We start from the raw sequence: 21,730 nt of genomic DNA on the forward strand, positions 1-21,730 counted from the left end.
AAACCAATTCTGTTTCGGTAATGTTGGTCAATGGTGGGTTTTAACGCAATAGCCACCCAACTTCCTCATTACATGCACGGTGCGTTGCACCCACTATCGTTTTATTGGAAAAAAGTGTGAGGGGAACATCTCGCTTTACACAAGTCAGGTATTGAAAAAGGAATTGTTAGTTGACTAGCACGTCCGAGGCCAATAAGAGGAGAGTGCATAACCCATGCATGCCCATAGGGGATGGGCTACTTTGCTGCGATGAGAAGAGTGAGAGTGTAGACTCATTACGACAAACTAAAACTCATGGCATAAACTCTGAACGATAGAGTAAGCGACGGGATATCCCAAAGGAAACCATGCACGCTAGATATGCAACGCTTTGGGATACTATGGAATTCTCTAGGATTTGGTTTATTCTCAGCATCGAAACGCTGGTGTTGGTATGCGGTCAAAAGGGTAAGATTGTGCATACTACTAGTAGCCTACATTAGTACGGTGGAAGATATTATATACCTATGTAAAATAAAATGTAATTAAAAATGTTTTTAAAAAGTATAATTTATACAATATTATAATAAACAATATTTTATAAACATTTTAGAATAATAATAAAGTTAAAAAACATTGAAATAACACAAATGGACGCAGTAGAAAATGTTAAACAAAACAGAAACCTTGATTTAAAAAATATTCTTATATTTTAGATTCTTCTAAGTAACCGCCCTTTTTTAAATTACAGTTCTGAACACTGTCAAAACAAACCTTAAGATGTAACTGGGATGCTAAATGATTTAAGTTCAGTTCCCTTGATGTAGTCAATGCTGGGCACTTGTTGGCTGTTTTTCCTTCACCCTGTGGTCATCTTGCCCATGAACTTATAACTATGATCATGAGCAACAGGTCATGGAAACCTGAAAATATCTGGTGCAAATGCGATAGTAATTGGTTGGGAGTTCAATTTATATTATGCTAAGCTTAACTATATTTCAAAATATATCAGCTAGAAATCACCCTTGAATGCATTCTCTAATTTTTTTTTTTGAGAAATATACACAAAGAATAAAGTGTGTATGTTTATAGCAATATTTGTCCATATAAGATCACAATCAAATCAGCATCCAGACTGCTGGACTCATGTCCTCAAGCTCTGCCTGTGTTTAGAGAGTCTCTTAGGACGAATGACTTTGTTTATGGTATTTCTCAATATGTGTGGGGTCAGCATGAATCACTACAGCCGGAATCACAGACTATGAGTACTAAGGAAAAAGTTTTCCAGTCAAACGTCCACCCCCAGAACTACGTGTACAATACTTCCATTCCGATGAGCCAGAAAGGGATGCTGACTGTTTTTTGGGATGTTATTGTAGCGGAGTGGAAGCTAACATGTTTTCGAGATTGTACTTTATTATAGAAGAGTGTCCAGGGTTTAGCAGAACACAAAAGAGCAGGAAAAAACAGCTTGTCCACAAATGTTTTTGAGTTTACAGTTGTAATATATGATTGATGTAGGGGAATTGTGATGTGACAATCTAAACAGCCGAACATCCTGTCTGCCATGGGCTCAGGCCTGCAGGGACGTGCCTGCAAATCTCATGACGAGAAAATAAAATTACATGCTGCCTGATAGTGTAGCGCTGATGATGGATTGGTATCCATGGTCCCAGTGCATTCATAGTAGCTCAACTGTAAGGAATGTTATATTGTGTGTCAGCAAGTGTCTTAATTATACCCAGTCTATGCATCCTCAATCACTGCATGTTTTAAACACCTTGCTGTAAACTCAACTCGCAGACATGGCACAGATGTCATCAAAGTGTCTGCCTGCTGTTAAATAATGTCTACAGATTACCCCAGGCTGTGCTTCAATGTTTGAGCTGTGGTTACATAAAAAACTGGCCTTGTTAAAATGTGGCCAACCATTGTGTCTAATTTCTGAACACGAGCACCACCATATGGAATTGCAGAAATTATTGTTTTCACACAGGTTTTTCTAAACACTCCCCCTGCCTGCCATTGGTCAAATAAAACCGTTAGCCCCACCCCAAACTCGCATCATTGGTTTAGCCAGTGTTGCTGGGCTGGATCAAACAACAAGCAATGTTTTGATAGAAGTGACAGTATTTGCACGTATAAGGGCAAATTAACCTCTAAAAATGGATTACTTGTAGTTGTTTTGGAGAAATCACGCACTCAGGGCCAGAGCACACAGAACACGTTTTTTGCTGTTAAAAACGTGAGATGCAGGTCAGTGGAAAGAAAAAAAGTGTTTTTTGGGGTTGTTGTTTTTTTTAATGTTGCTTATTTTAACTTGAGCTCTGCTTTTTTAGAATGCCTTGTCATGTGCGAGATGTTACAAAAGATGTAAGCTCAATGGTTAAAGATCTAGCACGTTTAAAAAGAAAACCAATGGAAAAGTAGCTTATTGGAGTGAAAAAACGCATTCTGTGTGAACAACCATTAAGCTTTAAATATTAAAACGTCATCACTTTTTACACCACATCACAATTTATAGGCAGAATCCAAATTTTTAATGAATTTATTTTCTATCTATTTTGTACATTTCTGTCTCTTAACATTGCATTTTTTTTTTTTAATTAAAACATTTTTAGAAATCAGATTACGACACCTCGTAAAATAGTTATGTTTTTGGATGAGATTGGGTTGAAATAACATCTAATTGCAAGAAACTGCTTCATCCACAAATCTTAGCTGGGGTTAAATACTGACTGAAATGTATCTGAAAATGTATAAAGAGTGATTTGTAGATCAAATCATTCTCACCCAAGTCAAGCAATCAACTCTGTGAATTGTTTGAGCATTATAACAGCCTGACCACAAATCATGTTTGTTTTCCTATGCAATGATTAAGATCGTTCGTACTGTAGCAACAAGAGGTTCAGTAGATTTGGAGATAAATTGCACCTAAAGCGGAAAGAAGGGGGCCAGAGAAGCTTTAACCCCAATGAATCAGAGGTGACTGAGAAATTAGGAATGAAAGATGTACGATGGACTCAGACCGCTCTACTATGTCACACAGCGTCTAGACTATAAATGGAGCAGGAGACTCAAAAACATTAGATACATTTGGCAATTCATATTGACTCTGGTATTTAGTTGAGCTCCAAACTAGTTGCCAATTGTTTTGGGGTTATGTTGCGGTGATGATGATGTCTTGTTAATGAACTTGGTAGGGCATGACTTTGGAAGCTACCCTATAACACAGCATTGCCATCAATTAAACCCTACTGTAATTATGGCTTTAATGAACACCAGTTATGGAAAGCCCCTCAATCGTGACTAATACTGATATTGGCAAACCCCCATGCCACACAAGCATTAGCGATCCACTCTTCAATACGCAGTCAGCGACCTGCCAATACCCACAATTCTCATACTGTAAATGTGCCCTGTCTCATTTTCCCATGGGCTAGAAACAGGCCAAGAGAGAAACTAGTAAGCACATTTGATGATTAATGGAAGTAAAATGAAAGATAAAATGTCTGGTTTAATTATGTGTGGAAACAGACCACAAAACCAGAGCATGAACCGAAGATAAAATGCCTTTTCAACTACTTTGGCATTAATATCATTTTGATCTTCCCTCTCTTTTTTTCCCTTTAGGCAATGGGTGTGGACATACAGTCCTCAGTCCCACCAGTGGCACACTGACCTCGCTGAACTTCCCGGGAACCTACCCTAACCACACCCAGTGTGAGTGGAGCCTAAGGGTAGCAAAGGGCCAGACTCTGCTTTTGACCTTTGGGGACTTTGATTTGGAGTGGAGCCAAGACTGCATATCTGGCTCTCTTACCATCACAGACACCAGTGGAGCCACTAGAGTGGGTATGACCCTCTTCACACAGATGTTATGGAATGACCTAGTTTAGCCCAGTTGTCTTTATAAACCAGTAGTATGACACACAAAAAAATACTTCAAGATTTACTTTTCACATGCTATGGATTTCAATTTTTTTTAATCATAGATTTAAAAAAATGATATGAGTAAATCTAATTTAATATTTTAATATAAATACATAAATTATTTGTATAATGATATTAAAATTATCTTAATTGATATTAAAAACTCATCTAGGATTTATTTCTCATATGCTATGGAATGGATTAAATCAATTTTATTTGTTTTTTTATAATTATGAATTAAAAAGAATAAGTTAATAACATACTTAAATATTATTTAATAAAATAAGATAACTAAATATGAATTAAATCATTTATGTTAAATATCTGTCCCCGATTTAAGTTCTTAAATGCTATGAATATCATATAAATTATATTAAATATTTAAAAAATACATTTAAATATATATATATATATATATATATATATATATATATATATTATAATTCAATATAGTTTAATATAACAATAAAGTTAAATATAAATTAAATTATATCAAATAACCTCCCAGATTTAATTTCTTAAATGCTATACATTATAATGATAAAAGAATACTAATGATTATTAGATCATATTGTTATAATTTTAATTACATAATTATAATTTTAATTGTATTGTAATTTTAATTTAATTATAAATGAAAAATTCATTAATTATGATAAAGTTAAATATGAAGTAAATAATTTATATTAAATACATTCTCACCCACAAAAGGCAACATTCCAAGGGAATTTACAGTTTTTCACCACCTTCAACTTATTATAGCCACCTCATTTACAGTATGTTGTTATTAAGAAATTCCAGAGAGCCATCTCATGCTGTTCTTTAGTGCCTTGAAGTCATGTGACCAAAAGCATGACTCTAGCTTGTATGCTGCATTCCACTCTGCTGTAGCATGACAGTTTCATGGTCACATAAGTCTGCATGAACATGTCATCCTTTTATGGCAGTGAAGCTGTGCAGGATTGAGTTGCATTAAATCTGCTGTGCTTATATTATGTGGTCTGTGTTTCGCAGGTCCTCTGTGTGGGCAGTTGTCCGCCACAAACAGGAATATATCTGTTAGTACTAATGAAGTAACAGTGCGTTTCATCTCCGGCACTCACCGTTCAGGACGGGGCTTTGTCATGTCCTATTCAACCAATCAGCACTCAGGTAAGGGCTCATGTCATGCAACACAACACTTCCCGCTCCATTCCATTCCACGTCACATATAAACAGTAGACAAAAAAGAAAAAAACTTTTTATCAACAAAATAAGAGTTAATGGCTACATGGTTCTTTTTGCTCTGAGCATGCTGTATATGATCAGAGTAAACACACCAAGGACTGTTTGTACAGCTTACTCCGTAAACAGGACTTCATCTGACTCTGGGAGTGGAAGTAGTTCCCATCCTAATCTCAACTACTGTTTACACTCGTTTCCAACATAATATGTAAATTGTTCTACAGGAGGTCGCACGCAAATCGCTAAATAAACACCCTTACATGTGTCAATGCGGTAAACTAAACTACATTGATGTCTTTAAGTGTCCGTCTTTACTTATGTTAGAAAAAACGATTCCTATTCCCTGTCTTTGATATATTTTTATAGTGGGACCAAGGCCCATTCTGTACACTCCTGGGTAAAAAAAAAAGGGGCCAAGCCCAAAATAACTAAACACTAAGATTTTAATTGTCTTCACCACACATTATTGGTCAGGAAATGTGCTAAATCTAAGCAAATGCACTACTTAAAAAGCCATTGCTGTTTCAGAAAAACATCAGAGACTCGAAGACAGAATTTAGTTTTTGGCAGAATATGGGAAGTTGTGTGTGGAGTGATGAATCACAATGAAACATCAGTCGTGCTCCAGAGTGGTGTCTTAAAAAATCTAATAAATGCATCTTTGACACAATGAAGCATAAAGGAAGAGGTGTTGTTGTGTGGGAGCCTTTTTAGCTGCTGGGATTGGTGAGCTACGTTGAAAAGTCCAATTTTAATGCTTTGGAGTATAGGAGAATATTACAGAATGGCTTGTTTCCCACAAATGAAAATGTATTGTTATTTTCAACAAGACAATGCTCCTGCCCAAATTGCTGACAACCAAGAAGTAGTCTCAGACGTAACGCCCACAGACCGCTGGCTGAATGTCTGATGCACACTTAAATGGACACACTTCAGGATTTTCAAAGTCGTCATTTGATTGGTTGAATTCTACAGGATGTCCCCGTGTGTTGCATTCTTTAACGGTACGCCTGGAAATAAAGATGCCGTGATGGCAAATCCCGTAATGGAAGAAGAACGCAGTCGTGTTTACAAGTGTGACAATGAGCGCTTATCAGGATCAACTCAATTCTGGATTTTCAAATTTTATGTGAAGTATGTAAAGTTCGCGGCATAGTCTTTAGAGTCTTTAAAATACATCCAAGAGTTTTCCTGGTCTGTTATTGTAGGGATATCGACGTTACATTCACACCTCTAAACATGGTGTGGAAAAAAACGAACTGTGATTGTGAACTGTGAGTTCACATTACAGGATTTTAAGCACGATTTAAGCCTGATTTGCAAGTCAACGAGTTTCGCCAACAGATCGGGCTGTGGCCACAGACAATCCCTGCTGCCAACGTTTGCTGATCCATTCTTTAACCCATATTCTTTGTTTTTTCCATTTTCTGGGTTTTTCAGAACAGATAATTGCACAAATTTCTTCCCGACGCCCATTTTCAAATAAACTCCTGTTCCTGTTCCACTACTAATCTATAATCTACAATTCCTGACCAGTGATTTGTGATTAAAATGGACCATTAAAAGACCTCTTAATATTTTGCCATTTGGCCCAATTTTTATATATTTTTTGGCCAGGAGTGTAGGTTTTAGAGGACCTCAATGGGCCGGCCCTGGATGTAGGGATTTTAAAAAGTGCGTTAGGGTGACCAACTGGAATGCGGCTCTCCTCCTTGGCTGAGATTCAGAGTGTTTGCTTTGTAAGCACTGAGCAGGGCAACAAACTGCTGCTCCTGGCCTGAATAAGGAGAGGCCCCAGTGCTTGGGCACACACTGAAGTAGATGGAATGCTGTATGCTCACTCCTCCTGCATAGACAAGCACAGCATGACAGCTTAACCATCACCTGACCACACAGTAGCAGTCACTCATGGCAGTTTCTGACCGGCTGACATGCATCATTTCAGAATCTTTTCTTTTGAAGTTTTAAGCTTTTAACTCTCATTAAGTGAATCTGCTCTTTGCTTTGTACGCATAAAATATATTTCTTTTGATATTTACAGTACCTGTCAAAATCTTGGACACATACTAATTCTTTCATGTTTTAGATGTGTTATAATATAAATTTTTTCTATATTTGTATAAATTAAAACATTTTTGTAATTGTAAGAGTCGTTAGAGCTATAAATAAAACAAACGGAGAAAGGGGAGTGAGCAAACTTTTTTATATACATGTATTTTTAAATATTATTTCTGTATTATTATTAGTTCATATATTCTATGAATTATTATTTTTATTTTTTTATTTAACTTACACTACCATTCAAAAGCTTGATTTTTTTATGCTATTGAACAAAGCTTCTTATGCTCACTAATGCTGCATTTATGTGATAAAAAACTGTAAAAATAGTAATATTGTGACAAATTATTTAATTTAAAATAACTTTTCTATTTTAAAATTTAATTTATTCCTGTGATAACAAAGCTCAATGTTCAGCATCATTACTATATTCGTCGGTGTCATACGATCCTTCAGACATCATTCTAATATGCTGATTTGGTGCAAAGAAAAGTTTCTTTGTATTATCAAGTTGATCTGCTCAGTATTTTTTGGAAACCGGAATAAAAATATTTTAGGATTCAGGATGAATAGAAAGTTCAAATGAATAGCATTTATTTGAAATATACCTGTTTTTGAAACTATATATATATATATATATATATTTTAATGATCCCATTTCTGAACTTAAAGAAAGTTAAAAGATGTAACTTTCCAGAAAATATCCCTTGAAGTCAATGTTTTGTCAAAAGTTCGCACTTTGCTCAAGAGTTAACAGAAGTGTATCATCCTTCCTTTCCTGTGTATTTAGTTGTTTACGTAAAGCCCTAGACAACTTGACTGTGCTATGCATCAAATACTGACCTTCTCCTGCGAGTATACACTGATACATCAGATTCGTAAGACACCATTTTCTCAAGTCAGCTTGGGAAATGTAGACTACAAAAAGCCGGTGTACATTGTTGTGAATCACCAGACTCAGAGAGATCCATTTGCAGCGTAGAGTTTAATAACAGATTAGTCAGACAGGCAGGGGTCAAAGACAGCAAACACAGCACTGGAGACAAGGCTTAATCGAGGTCGAATTACCAGGCAGAAGATCAGGGCAGGCAGAAAACAGGCAGAGTCCGTGAACCAGGCAGTGGTAACGTGGGCAGGCAGCAGGCAAGGAGAAATCCAAGACAAAAGGGGTCGATAAACAGTCAGGCAGTCACTGGGTAATAATGCTCGGTAGTGTTCACAAAAGCAAAACAAAACTTCGCACTGAGAGCTGTGCATGGTGCAGTTAAATAGCCCGGTAGATGGGCTGCAGCTGGGCATGGTGATCAGAGTCAGTGATAAGGCTTATGGGAAATGTAGTGCGAGTATGAGAGTCAATATTCGGGTGAGGGCTCCCTCTGCTGGCCAGGGAGGGAGGTTGCGGAGTCCGGGATTGTGACAGAGCCCCCTCCCTGCGAGCGACTCCTGGCGTGAGGCGCCTGACGACGTCGGGGTCTTCCACGTGGTCGTGGAGCCGGTTTGGTGGGATGGGCCTGGTGGAAGTCTGTAATCAGGCTGGGGTCCAGGATGTCTGTGGCGTCTACCCACGAACGTTCCTCAGGGCCATATCCTTCCCAATGAACCAGGTACTGCAGGGAACTGCCCCGACGTCTGGAATCCACGAGCTCCTGAACTTGATAGACCTCATCGCCCTCCACTTGGATGGGCTGGGGGCTCTGGTCTCGGGATCTCCCCTCCTCCCTCTCGTTGGGCCCATCAGCGGGTTTGAGTAGAGAGACATGGAAGGTAGGAGCGAGACGATAGTGATTAGGCAAGTCGAGACGGAAAGAGACTGGTGTGATCTGCTGTGTGATCTTAAATGGACCCACATACCTGGGACTGAGTTTTTTGCAGGGGAGTCGCAGGCGGAGATCTCGGGTCGACAGCCAGACCCACTGGCCCGGGTGGTATTCCGGCCCCGGCCGACGACGACGGTTAGCCTGTTCCCTCTGACGACGAACCGCTCGTTGGAGATGGGTATGGGCTTGGTTCCAGGTCTCCTCGCTGCGCTGTAGCCAATCGTTCACGGCTGGAACATTTGTGGGTTCTCCTGACCACGGGAAGAGTGGTGGTTGAAAACCCAGGACACACTGAAAGGGTGTAAGGCCGGAGGAGTGCTTCCGGATAGAATTTTGGGCGTACTCTGCCCAGAACAGGTAACGACTCCAATCCTGTTGGTGCTGATGGCAATAGGAGCGCAGGAATCGGATTACCTCCTGGTTCATGCGTTCGGCCTGCCCGTTGGATTGAGGATGATACCCAGACGTTAGACTGATGTTGACCTGAAGGGTCGTGAAGAAGGCTGACCAAACTTGAGATGTGAACTGGGGTCCTCGATCGGAGACTATGTCTTCTGGCAGGCCGTAGAATCGGAACACTTGATTGCAGAGGTGTTCGGCGGTCTGCAGCGCTGTGGGGAGTTTTGCGAGGGGAATTAGGCGACAGGCCTTGGAGAACCGATCGATAACGGTGAGGATGGTGGTGTGACCTTCGGAAACAGGGAGATCGGTAATGAAGTCGATGGCAATGTGCGACCATGGGCGCTGTGGAATGGGAAGCGGTTGTAACAGACCGGCAGGTAGTTGACGTGACGACTTCTGGGTATTACAGATCCTGCAGCGTTGGACGTGGGTTGTGGTATCGGAGGCTAAGGAGGGCCACCAATAACGGTTTTGGAGTAGCTGGATGGTGGCCGTGATTCCTGGATGCCCCGAGCTAGGTAGAGCATGAACGAGTTCCAGGACCTGGTTCCGGAGGGACTCGGGGACAAAGACTCGGTTGGGCGGACAGCCGGATGGGATATCAGCACGGGAGTTGATCTGTTCAATCTCGGTCTCAATGTCCCACTGGATGGGAGCGACAATGAGGTTGGGAGCCAGTACTGTCTTGGGGTCTTGTGGTGTGAATTCTAGGTCGTCTTGGCGTGACAAGGCATCTGCCTTGGTATTCTTGGAGCCTGGACGATAAGTGACAGTGAAGTGGAAACGGGTGAAGAAGAGCGACCAACGAGCTTGCCTGGGATTTAGCCTCTTAGCTGTACGTAGATACTCCAGGTTCTTATGGTCGGTGAGAACGATGAACGGATGGACAGCACCCTCGAGCCAATGCCGCCACTCTTCGAAGGCTGCCTTCATGGCCAGGAGTTCCCGATCACCCACATCATAATTTCTTTCGGCGGCATTCAACTTACGGGAGTAGTATGCACAGGGGTGCAACTTGGGTGGCGAACCTTGGCGTTGTGAAAGGATGGCCCCTAGAGCGGTGTTTGAGGCGTCCACCTCGACTATGAACGGTAGACCGGGGTCAGGATGGTGCAGGATGGGTGCTGTGGTAAAGCGTTGTTTGAGCTGGTTAAATGCCTGGGTGGCAGGCTCATTCCACGGAAGACGATGTGTTCCTTTCTTCACCAGAGAGGTGAGTGGATTTGCCACGGCACTGAAGTTCCTTATGAACCGTCGGTAGAAGTTGGCAAACCCTAGAAAGCGTTGCAGCTCTTTCAGGGTTGCGGGTCGTGGCCAATCTCGGACTGCCCTGACCTTGCCCTCGTCCATAGCAACTCCGTCCGGGCTGATGACATACCCCAAGAACGAAACGGAGGTCTGGTGGAACTCACACTTCTCCAGTTTGGCGTACAGATGGTGGTGAATGAGTCTCTGAAGGACGGCCCGAACGTGCTGCACATGGTTTGTGAAGGTGTCAGAGTAAATCAGGATGTCATCAATATACACTATTACTGTACGGTGGAGCATGTCTCTGAAGACGTTGTTGATGAATGACTGGAAGACGGACGGACTGTTCGCCAGGCCAAACGGCATGACCAAGTACTCGTAGTGCCCTGTGTTGGTTGAGAAGGCCGTCTTCCACTCGTCCCCCTCCCTGATGCGGATGAGATTGTACGCACAACGTAGATCGAGCTTGGTGTAGTACTTGGCCGTACGGAGTAATTCCAAGGCGGCTGGTACCAGCGGGAGCGGATAGCGAAACTTTACAGTGATGTCATTCAGGGCACGGTAGTCAATGCAGGGTCGGAGGCCTCCGTCCTTCTTCTGGACAAAGAAGAAACCGGCGGATGCCGGAGACGTGGAAGATCGAATGAAGCCCTTTGCAAGCTCCTCCTCAATGTATCTCCTCATAGCTTCGGACTCTGGTTGGGAGAGAGGAAAGATACGACCCTTGGGAGGTACGGATCCGGGTAGCAGATCGATGGCACAGTCACTGTCACGATGAGGTGGGAGCTGTGAGGCTCCTGCTTTACTAAAGGCCTCTGCCAGATCGTGGTATTCGGAAGGGAGGTCGTTCAGGTTAGCCCTCTCCACGGGCACAGAGATGACTTGGATAGAAGAAGGAGCAACAGGAGCGAGGCACTTAGAGTGACAGTGTGCGCCCCAACGGACAATCTGGTTGGTTCTCCAATGGATCTGAGGATTGTGTTTACGGAGCCATGGCAGGCCTAGGATCACAGGGGTGCGTGGACCGTGGAAGACATAGAACTGAATAACCTCGAGGTGGAGCGCCCCTGTCTGCAGCTGGAGCTCTTGGGTGAGATGGGAAATGTGACCGGAGCCTAATGGCCTTCCGTCGATGGCTTCGACTGCAAGAGAAGAAGGGCAACGGATTAGTGGAACGTTGTGTTGTCGGGCAAAATCTGCAGAAATAAAGTTCCCGGCGGCACCAGAGTCTACCAGAGCTCTGGTGGGAACCCGCTTGCCGTTCATCATGATCACAATGGGCACAAACACAGACGAGGTGGGGTGTAGTGCTTCGAGGTCTGGACTCACCGGTCGAGAAGCGGTGGAACGAGGTCTGGATGGACAGGAGATGCGGAGGTGACCAGCCTCGCCACAGTATAGACACAGGTGAAGCCGGACTCTTCGGTCTCTCTCCTCCGTGGGCAGATGGTAGGCGTTGATCTGCATAGGTTCGGGTTCATCAGCGCGAACGGGGGTCGCGGCCCGAGTGGCTTGAACAGTGCGATGAGCAGGGATGGCGCGGTGACTCGCTCTGCGAGATCGCATGAGATTGTCGATCTGGATCGTGAGATTTATGAACTGGTCGAGGTTCCTGCCCTCATCACGACAGGCTAATTCAGACTGCAGATCATGGTTCAGGCCTCTTCTGAAGATTACCTTGAGCGTGTCGTCATTCCAGGAAGTTTGTGCGGCCAGGGTGCGATGCGTGAGAGCATATTCGGCAGCGGTTAATTTTCCCTGCATGAGCTCCAGTAAGCGATCGCCCGCGCTCTTTCCCTCCCTGGAGTGCTCGAAGACCTCCCTGAGGCGTTGAAGAAACACTGGAAAGGACGGAAATGCTGAACCATCGACTCTCCATACGGCCGTCATCCATTCCAACGCCCTCCCCGTCAGTAACGAACACATGAAGGCAATCTTCCCTGCATCGTTCGAATACAGCGCTGGTTGTTGCTCGATGTACAGTGAGCATTGGAGAATAAAGCCCTTACATTTGTCGGGATCCCCGTCAAACTTTTCTGGGAGCGCTAGACGAGGAGTCGCGGTGGGCGGGGCCAGTGCGGGGCTGACAGCAGCGGCAACGGCTTGTGTGGGTGGTGGCACTGGTGACGAGGCTTGGAGACCTCGAACAGCTTTGACCAGCTCATCCATCAGTGAGGTGAGATGACTTAGCTGATGATGGTGGGCAGCGATTTGGTCAGCTTGGGCTGAATAGGCGGCAGACAAGGTTGACATTGCTGCTGGATCTGGTTGTGGCGAAGTTTTCTGTTGTGAATCACCAGACTCAGAGAGATCCATTTGCAGCGTAAAGTTTAATAACAGATTAGTCAGACAGGCAGGGGTCAAAGACAGCAAACACAGCACTGGAGACAAGGCTTAATCGAGGTCGAATTACCAGGCAGAAGATCAGGGCAGGCAGAAAACAGGCAGAGTCCGTGAACCAGGCAGTGGTAACGTGGGCAGGCAGCAGGCAAGGAGAAATCCAAGACAAAAGGGGTCGATAAACAGTCAGGCAGTCACTGGGTAATAATGCTCGGTAGTGTTCACAAAAGCAAAACAAAACTTCGCACTGAGAGCTGTGCATGGTGCAGTTAAATAGCCCGGTAGATGGGCTGCAGCTGGGCATGGTGATCAGAGTCAGTGATAAGGCTTATGGGAAATGTAGTGCGAGTATGAGAGTCAATATTCGGGTGAGGGCTCCCTCTGCTGGCCAGGGAGGGAGGTTGCGGAGTCCGGGATTGTGACATACATGAGCACATGTTCCGAATTGTAACTGTCAATGCTATTTCTATCCCATAGAGCTTGTTTCATGTCTGCGTCGAGGGACACATTTCTCCTCTCAGCAAATTAGGTAAGAAAAAATCCTCAACAATGACCTGACATTACAGCAAAATAAAAAAAATCATCACTCTGAATAGTCCCACTCTTTCTTGTAGGTTACATTTTAATGTTTATTATTTGAATCCTGGACTTGCTTGTGTTCCAGTGCACTCTGTCCTGCAGGCTGTAAAGGTGTTGCAGGAGAAATCTGGGGCTGGCATGGACAAGGCTACCGTGATGTAAGCTGGGTTTTTATCTGTGTGCAATATATAGAGATTATTAGTCATGGCATTTGAATTGACTACCATATGTGGATTGATACCAGAACTTTGTTTTTAAAAACTCACAACAGTCACTTTTCATTAAGGTCTTTTGAGAAGAGGTGTGTTAACGTTGAATGATGTAATATTCTAACATATGCATGGTGTTTGTGTTTTCTAGACCTCTGTATTATGCAAAGCTGCAGTACATGCTGGGGTTATTTCAGACAGTTTGGGGGGCATGATCAACGTGTCTCTGCAGAGGGGCATTACCTTGTATGAGTCGAACTTCGCTAATGGAGTACTGTCGAAAACGTGAGTGTGTGCATGTTGTGCAAGTTATACTGACACCTGGTGGTGTGGATGCAGCATCACACAAAAGCAAAGTTTTGTTTTACTGACTGACAGAAAGAAGTTTTTAACTAAAAATGGAAAACTTTTTATGCGTTTTCGCATTACTACTGACCTGGCAGCATAATACAACCTTTGTAATCGTTTTCCCGGATCTGTGTGAACAAGGATCGTTTTGTCAACATTGTCGTCTGCATGCGAAAAACTCAAAGGAAAAACTTTTTAATTTTTAGTACATCAATGTCGTGTAAACGTACCATTAGAAATGTGTTAAAGTTTCAATAACAGGAGGGCCACCAAGATAAAATGAGTAGCATTCAGCTGGTCATTTGATTTTACCATGGTGGCCTACAGGAGATGACCCAAATCAAAAATAATTTGTACTTTTTTTTAGGCTAATGATATGATTTGCGTGTACCATTTTATTATTTTACAATAAATAATCTTTTATATATATTTTTACAGCGGCTCCTTGTCAGATAAACGGCTTGTCTTCCACAGAGGTAATAACTGTTATTTCCCTGTATGTTAAATATGATTTCAAGAGATATTATTTGAATTCATAGCAAATGTAATTTAGTAACATTGTACTTTTTAAATACTTGTTGAATTTTGGCTTTGCATGAATTTATTTTTGATAATGTTTCTTTAACTGCAAACCAAGTTCATATCATTTTAAAATATACGTCAGTTAAATGTATTCTTATAAAGTGCTGTAATCCCAAAATAACACTACATATATAGGATTACTGGAATTTATAATGTACAATAAGTTTTTTTCATACAACATAAGCCATTTTTAAAAAACACCCTGCCATGATTATGCTTTATAATAATAGATGTAAATAAGCTGTTTCAAAAACATCAAACAATTACTGCTTTATTCTCAAATATCTAATTTTTAATTGCATTTTTAAATCGAGTGTTCTTGGTTTAATTGGATCCTAATACCAGGAATAAGCCTGTGTGTGTGTTCAGGAATAAATTACAGTTTATATAATACACCGTTACACCTGCTACATAATACTTACACCTTAAACATGCTGTTAGTGCCTATTTGTAATTATACATTGCTAGAAGATAAACACTAACAACTGAAGACTAACAATTACAATGTATTTCTGAGGTATGAGAAAGTATAATCTTTACTTGTCTGAACAAGTTCTGTTCCCTTTCCATGGGTGTCCAGATTGTGACAGGGAGCTAACCGTGGTGGCCTATAACACTTCTTCAGTGTGGGATGAGGTGAACAGACTGGGTCAGAAGGTCTCCTGGGCTCCGGGACACGGGGGCTCTCAGTGGGCTGCGAGCTCTGGGGACCAGCAACCGTGGATGGAGCTTGAGCTGTGGAACAGGAGTAGTGTCACGGGTAAGAGGTCAACCTCTAATAATCATTGTGCAAACATCTGCTGTAATATTAGAGCAAAAGTAAATGTTACAGAAGCACAAAAATATATTTTTTTACATCTGTTTCAGGCATCATAACAAAGGGTACGGCACATTACTACATTGAATCTTACTCCCTCATGTTCAGCAAAGACCGCAAAAACTGGAAAGTCTACAAAGCGGCATCGAGCAAAGACAAGAAGGTACATAATGCTGCACATTAGAAAAACACAGAAAGAATTTTCACTTAGAGTTCATTAGTAAATTTCACAACTAATTACGACGGAACTGGAAGTAACGCATTGAATTAAATGTGAATTTTTGAAGTAGAAAGACTGAAATAGTATTTTCCTCAGTAAACCAGTTTAAGGTGTTAAAATGTGCGCATATTTACATAAAAAAGCAAATTAATAAACAGTGCAAATGGACATTGGACACACGAACACATTTTGTGTCAATGTTACCTAAACAGTTACTCTTTTATATACATTCCTAGGTATAATCTCTGTCTTGGCTTTATTTTATAATATAAATAATAATTTATATTACCAATTTTTTCTCTATGTTAAGGTGTTTGAGGCCCATTCTGATGGCCATGTGACGGTACTCAACAGTCTGATTCCTCCAGTAGTAGCACGCTACCTTCTTCTAAAACCCCAGAGCTGGCATATCAGGGCCTGTGTGCAGGTTCAAGTGCTGGGCTGCCCTTCTGCCCCCCTCAGAACGCGTTCCTATGGAGACGGTGAGGGCCTACTACAGAATCTCTTATAAGTTCCCTTAAGCCATAAACTTCAGTTTAAACATTTTTATAGTACATCTAGGCAATAAAAGACCATTGTATTGGTCAAAGTCCAAGCACGCTATGGTAAATTAAGAATTTTAAGAATGAAATTAATTCTTAGACTTTTGAACCTGTGATGAATTCTTTCAATTTATTTTATTTAGAATTGAATACTGGGAAGGTTGTCCCAGTGACTGTGCCTCTACAAACTCTACCCACTGAGAGTCCTGTCATCACAAGAAGCTCAGGTGAGGTGAATTTGTAAGTTAATCTGCTAACATCATGATGTGTAAACTGATTGTAGATTTGTTTTGAAAGGCTAAATCTTTTCTTATTATTTCCCTACAGGCCCCAGTCAAGCAGTGATATTAGTGGCAGGAATGGTTTTGGGAGCCGCTCTGTGTGTGGGTTGCCTTTTAGCTGGGCTTATTTGGTGGAGAAGGTAACACACTAATTGTTTCTTATATAGAATAATATATAAAAATATAAAATATAAAAATACCTTCTATAATTTACATTAATATTAAAAAGCAGGCATGTCACCATAACAAGTATTGATATTAATTTTAACTAAAAATTGAAAGAAAAAAATATTTATAGAAATGCTATTACTTATATTTAACATAATTAATACATATTGTATAGTGTATATAAATTATTTTTTAAATAGAAAATTGAATGCAGTACAACAAATATTACCATGATGTTTAAATTTTAAGCTATTTTTTTTTTTACTGGACCTAACAATAATGAATCCGATTGTGCAATTGAGGTTAATTGGTTAATTCCGTTGAAAATATGCACAAATGGAAAATGTATGGGTTTCACTTTATTTTTATAAAGGGGTGTTCCCTTTAACATTCTTTTGACTATAAGTAACGTCGCACCTACATGTCTGCTAACTCTCATTAGGGTGTTAGTAGAGTATTAGTAGACTGGTAGTGTTAGGGTTAGAATAAGTTGACATGTAGTTGCAAAGTTACTTATTGTCAACAGAATGTTCAAAAGGGACCATCAAAATAAGTGTTACCAATGGATGATTCTATTCCATAAATTGGGGATTTACTTTAATTTAAATATAAATTATATATATTAAATGGGACATAAAATGAAATGCAGTACCATGATTTTGACATTACAGTAATACATTTTTTCACTGGATCTAAAAATAATGCAACAAATTTGAATGGTAAAAAAAATAGGTTAATATTCATAAAGAAAAATATTATTCCTTTTTTTATTATTTTGGGGTGAAATATGACAGAATTATTCTTGACAGGTTTTGTAATATTTATGTATGTTTTTTTTTTTCAGAAAAAGAAATGCACAAATAAAGAAATGCTGTGTTGACCAAGGTAACCTATTGCTCTGTATCTCTAGTACTGCTTTTTATATGTCTCCTATGTGTTGTTGGTATTTTTCCTGACTGACTTTCTTTGTCTCTGCTTAAGGCTGTCAGGGTTTCCACGGGAAGAAGCTTCCGTGCACAAACCCAGAGCTTGTATCTTACCCTCCGGTTAGGAACATCCACGATGCTCTCCCCAACCCTCCTCTCAATGGTAAGACATCCACAGAGCTTTTTAGCCAAGTATAGCGATGAATACCAAAATTCATAAAGGAATGTTTCAAACGGCAAATGAGACAAGGCAGTGTTTGTCGAGAAGACGCCGCTGGGTACAACAGTTCTTAGAATCTCAGATCAACAGCCCTCAGACATTGCAGTAATATATAGCAGTGAATAAGAGGGTTAATGTGGTTTGAACAGCAGGACGGAAACAGAGAGAAAGCCAAGTAGTCATTCTGACCCCTTTGTTCGCTTGCCCCACTCTGTGTGCTTTTGCTCAGCTGAGCTGCCAGTGGAACTCAGAAGAGACATGACAGGCAAATGGCTTTCATTCTGAGCTCATTCCTCCAACAGTTGCTCAGTGGAAGCATAAACATGTCTTTCTTTCGTACGGCAGTGCTTCCCTGAAAGGCTTCTTTAATTGGAGCCCAAATTAGGGGCATTCAAGTCAGAAGAGCACCCTCCTCACCACCCACTGGCCAACAGACCCTTCAGTAAGGGGTTCTGGGATGAGGAGGACAGAGGGTCAGTGGCCAAGACAATCAGAGTCCTTTCTAAAGTCGCTTCAATTAAAACGGCTTCGCCCTCTTAGCATTCCTGCTGAGTGAGTGAAGGAGTGAGAAGGAGAGGAGGGGGAACCATGGGACCCCTTTCATAGCCCAAACTACTGCTGGACACAGTGCATTGGGATCATGTTGCAACTTAATAATGCTATATCTGTTCAGTCAGATTTTGCGATGCAAACATCCATGACAGCTTATGCTGGCAAATAATCATGGGCACCCGATGTGAATTATATAAATAACTTTAGTACGGCCATTCAAAACCTGAGGGTCAAACTAGTCGCATAGTAAACCCAGCACTAACAAAATCACTATATGGGGGGGTATAAACACAGATATCGGATGCCAGTATTGTCTAAAGTGAATGTCAACTGGCGGGGCAAAAAAAGAAAATCTCTTAATGGGTTGGCCAAAGTGAAAGTCAGCACTGGGCATGAAGGCCAATCTAGGGAGAGTTTATTAACTATACCATTAATCTGATTAGTCATTAATTGAGGTGAGCTGTTTAAAGACTATGAAATGTGACTTTGACACATATCTAAAACATCAAATATGCATGAGTTTGAAGTTTTTGAAACCATTCCATTACTCTTTCTTTTTTTAAATGAAAGAAAATGTTATGTTGGATTAGTGTTATTTTTCCTTAATTAGGGGTTTTATTATTGTACTTATTTTAAAATCATATTTAATATCATATTTAATATCAAACAACAAAATAATAAATATTAATAATAAAAAATAAATACTTAGTATCAATATCAACAGGATTACATATTAAATACAAATTGTATGTTATTTGTTATTGTATTCATGCAATGTTTGTTCTCTAATAGGACATTTATATATATATATATATATTGTCAAATTAAAAAAATCTAAATTTACTCTGATCCTGTGGGGGAAAAAATGCATTAAATGCTTTATCCATTCAAATTATATTAATATTTTCTAAGTGTATTTGATTAAGTTTATTTACTTGAATTAAATCATTTGCATCAAGTACACTTAGAAAATATTGATATAATTTTAATAAATATAGCATTTAGTTGGTTAGTTAGTAGTTAGTGGTACTTTATTGTTCAGCCTTGGCTGAAAATTGATCTTTGGTCTCACTATACAATTTTTACAAAAAATAAAAAAATTAGGTTGTACAGGTCCAGATGACAAGAAAGGTTGGAAATTCCTTTATTATATTGTGTTCAAGTCATGTCAGAAAGATCATATTTGCAAGTCGTAATTATGAGTGGGAAACTTCTGAGTTGGGGGCTTCACTGAGAAAATATGTTGGATGCAATGAATAAAATAAATCTAAGTTGCATGTAAAAAATACCATAGTGTTGTACAATTACAATAACAATGATTCAATTAAAACCAACTTCTTAAATAGAAAATTTTAATTGAATTTTTTTATTTAATTTTATATGTAAAAAGGGAGATCACCATCTTGCTCCGACCAAAGTGATTTGAATACACCTGACATCATAATTAAGACTTCCTAACTTGTAAACACGAACTTCCCAGGAGGACTTGAGCACACCATTAGGACATTTAAATGTGATGTTTGTTCTTGGCATCAGATATCCAATGATCAGGAATATCTATTATTCCTAATTCTTCTTCAATAACATTTCTCTGTTGGTTCCAGACTATGCTGAGCCTGATGTCGGAGCTGGTGGGCAGATGATGGGACTCACATTCCGACCGCCAGTAGAGGAGGGCTACACCATCCCATTCACCCTCAACCACTACGACACCCCCGGACAACTTCCCGAATACGCCGATCCCCTGCCACCCGAACCAGAATATGCGACACCCTTCGGCGAAATGCCCACAGACTCAACACTGGACAGCCGACAGAATCTTCCTGCGTGTCGATCTACACAGGGTGCAAGAGCAGAGCCGGGCCAACAACAATATGACTGCCCCGCACACAGAGTGATCTCAAACGGGTACTGTACTCCAGTCTCACATGGTACAGGCCAACATAATCCTAGCGTGATCTACTTTGAGCCCCAGACGGTAGAACCACTATTGCATACGTACCATGAGCCACTTTGAGCCAAGATGGAATCTCCTACTGAAGCCAATTTGTGACATTTGTGCTGTTATAATGTAACCTAATAAATCATACAAAGAATTATGCTGTGTTAAATAGCATCAGGGATCATCATGTAACAAGAAATTATTATGTGGGTGTTAACATAAATGTAGGAAATGGGAGAAGTGCTTTTATAAGGAAAGCGGTATTGTTCAGATGACCACTGAACCTGTGTATTTTTTATTTAATGTAAATGTGGACATTTTTATCTTTAACTAATCATAATATAGTCCAAGAGGATCTGTGTCTGTGTGATTTCAAACCACTGAAGTATTAAAAAATATATTAAATTTTTTTATAGTTGTAAAATAAACTTGTGACATTTGCATACCAAAATTCAAGTGATATATCTTCTGTGCTATCTTTTGCACGTCATAAAACAAATTTAAGGTGCATTAAACTGCTCACACTTCCTATTTCTATGGTTTTAAGTGTCGGGCCATAATAAAAACATCATCTGGGCCCGTATGTATAAAACTTCTCAGAAATGATTTTAAGAATAGTCAAGTTTGACTTAAGTGTCAAAAAGTCTTAGTAAAACGTAGGACTTGTCTAAGAGGAGACTTATCTTAAAAGATAAATCTTTACTTGACTTTTTGAACATGGTTGTGAACTAAGGACTACAATGATGTCAACCCAAAATGGCCGACCTCTGAATCAGCCAATAGTGAGCCTGCAAGGTTGAAGTCACAGCAGATTAAAGATCAATCATTTGACACTGAAACTTTCTTTTAATATTTAAAATTGATTTGCATTGTGCAAAATTATAACAAAATTGTGTTGATGCTGCGGAATCCTTCTCTATAATGATATGTCTCCTCATTTATAGTTGGAGCAATGATGCGAACATGAGTTTCAGCTACAGCTCCAACAACTCCAGAGAAGCTTGAAATCCTCATAAAAGTGGTTTGCTTTTGCTGCATGGTTTGAAGATCAGTTGGAAAGTCAATGAACTGCCATACGGTAGTGGCCAAAAGTGTTGACCAGCCTAGGATAATTTACATCTTCACACTTTATCCAAATATTATAAAAAATGCATTAAAGATTTTGTAAGCATATTGCGTAGTTTAGTGCTTTTTTATTGCGTAGTTTAGTCAATTTGTTTTATTTGTGATAACGCAATGAAACATATCAAATCATGCAAAGAAATTATGAACGCATGCAAAAACAAGAGAGAACCAGTGAAATATGAATAACTGATTATGCTGTTGTAAATGTATTCGTTTTC

The 21,730-nt window shown here is 40.3% G+C and overlaps 1 protein-coding gene across 1 annotated transcript; it reads left to right on the top strand.

The window, feature by feature from the left end:
• Positions 1-72: 72 nt before the first annotated feature.
• LOC143725393 (discoidin, CUB and LCCL domain-containing protein 1) lies at positions 73-20,838 on the top strand. The gene is made up of 15 exons (XM_077217883.1): positions 73-447; positions 3,613-3,834; positions 4,927-5,064; positions 13,479-13,530; positions 13,666-13,738; positions 13,941-14,074; positions 14,576-14,613; positions 15,300-15,479; positions 15,587-15,699; positions 16,067-16,238; positions 16,442-16,525; positions 16,626-16,719; positions 17,592-17,632; positions 17,729-17,836; positions 20,050-20,838. Exons 1-15 carry the CDS (start codon positions 348-350, stop codon positions 20,460-20,462), a joined length of 1,962 nt encoding a protein of 653 aa, XP_077073998.1. The 5' UTR covers positions 73-347; the 3' UTR covers positions 20,463-20,838.
• The last annotated feature ends 892 nt before the right edge of the window (positions 20,839-21,730 follow it).

The sequence above is a fragment of the Siphateles boraxobius genome, unplaced genomic scaffold, assembly GCF_051911475.1.
Source record: "Siphateles boraxobius isolate OS27281-9 unplaced genomic scaffold, OSU_SipBor_1 12, whole genome shotgun sequence".
NCBI lineage: Eukaryota > Metazoa > Chordata > Actinopteri > Cypriniformes > Leuciscidae > Siphateles > Siphateles boraxobius.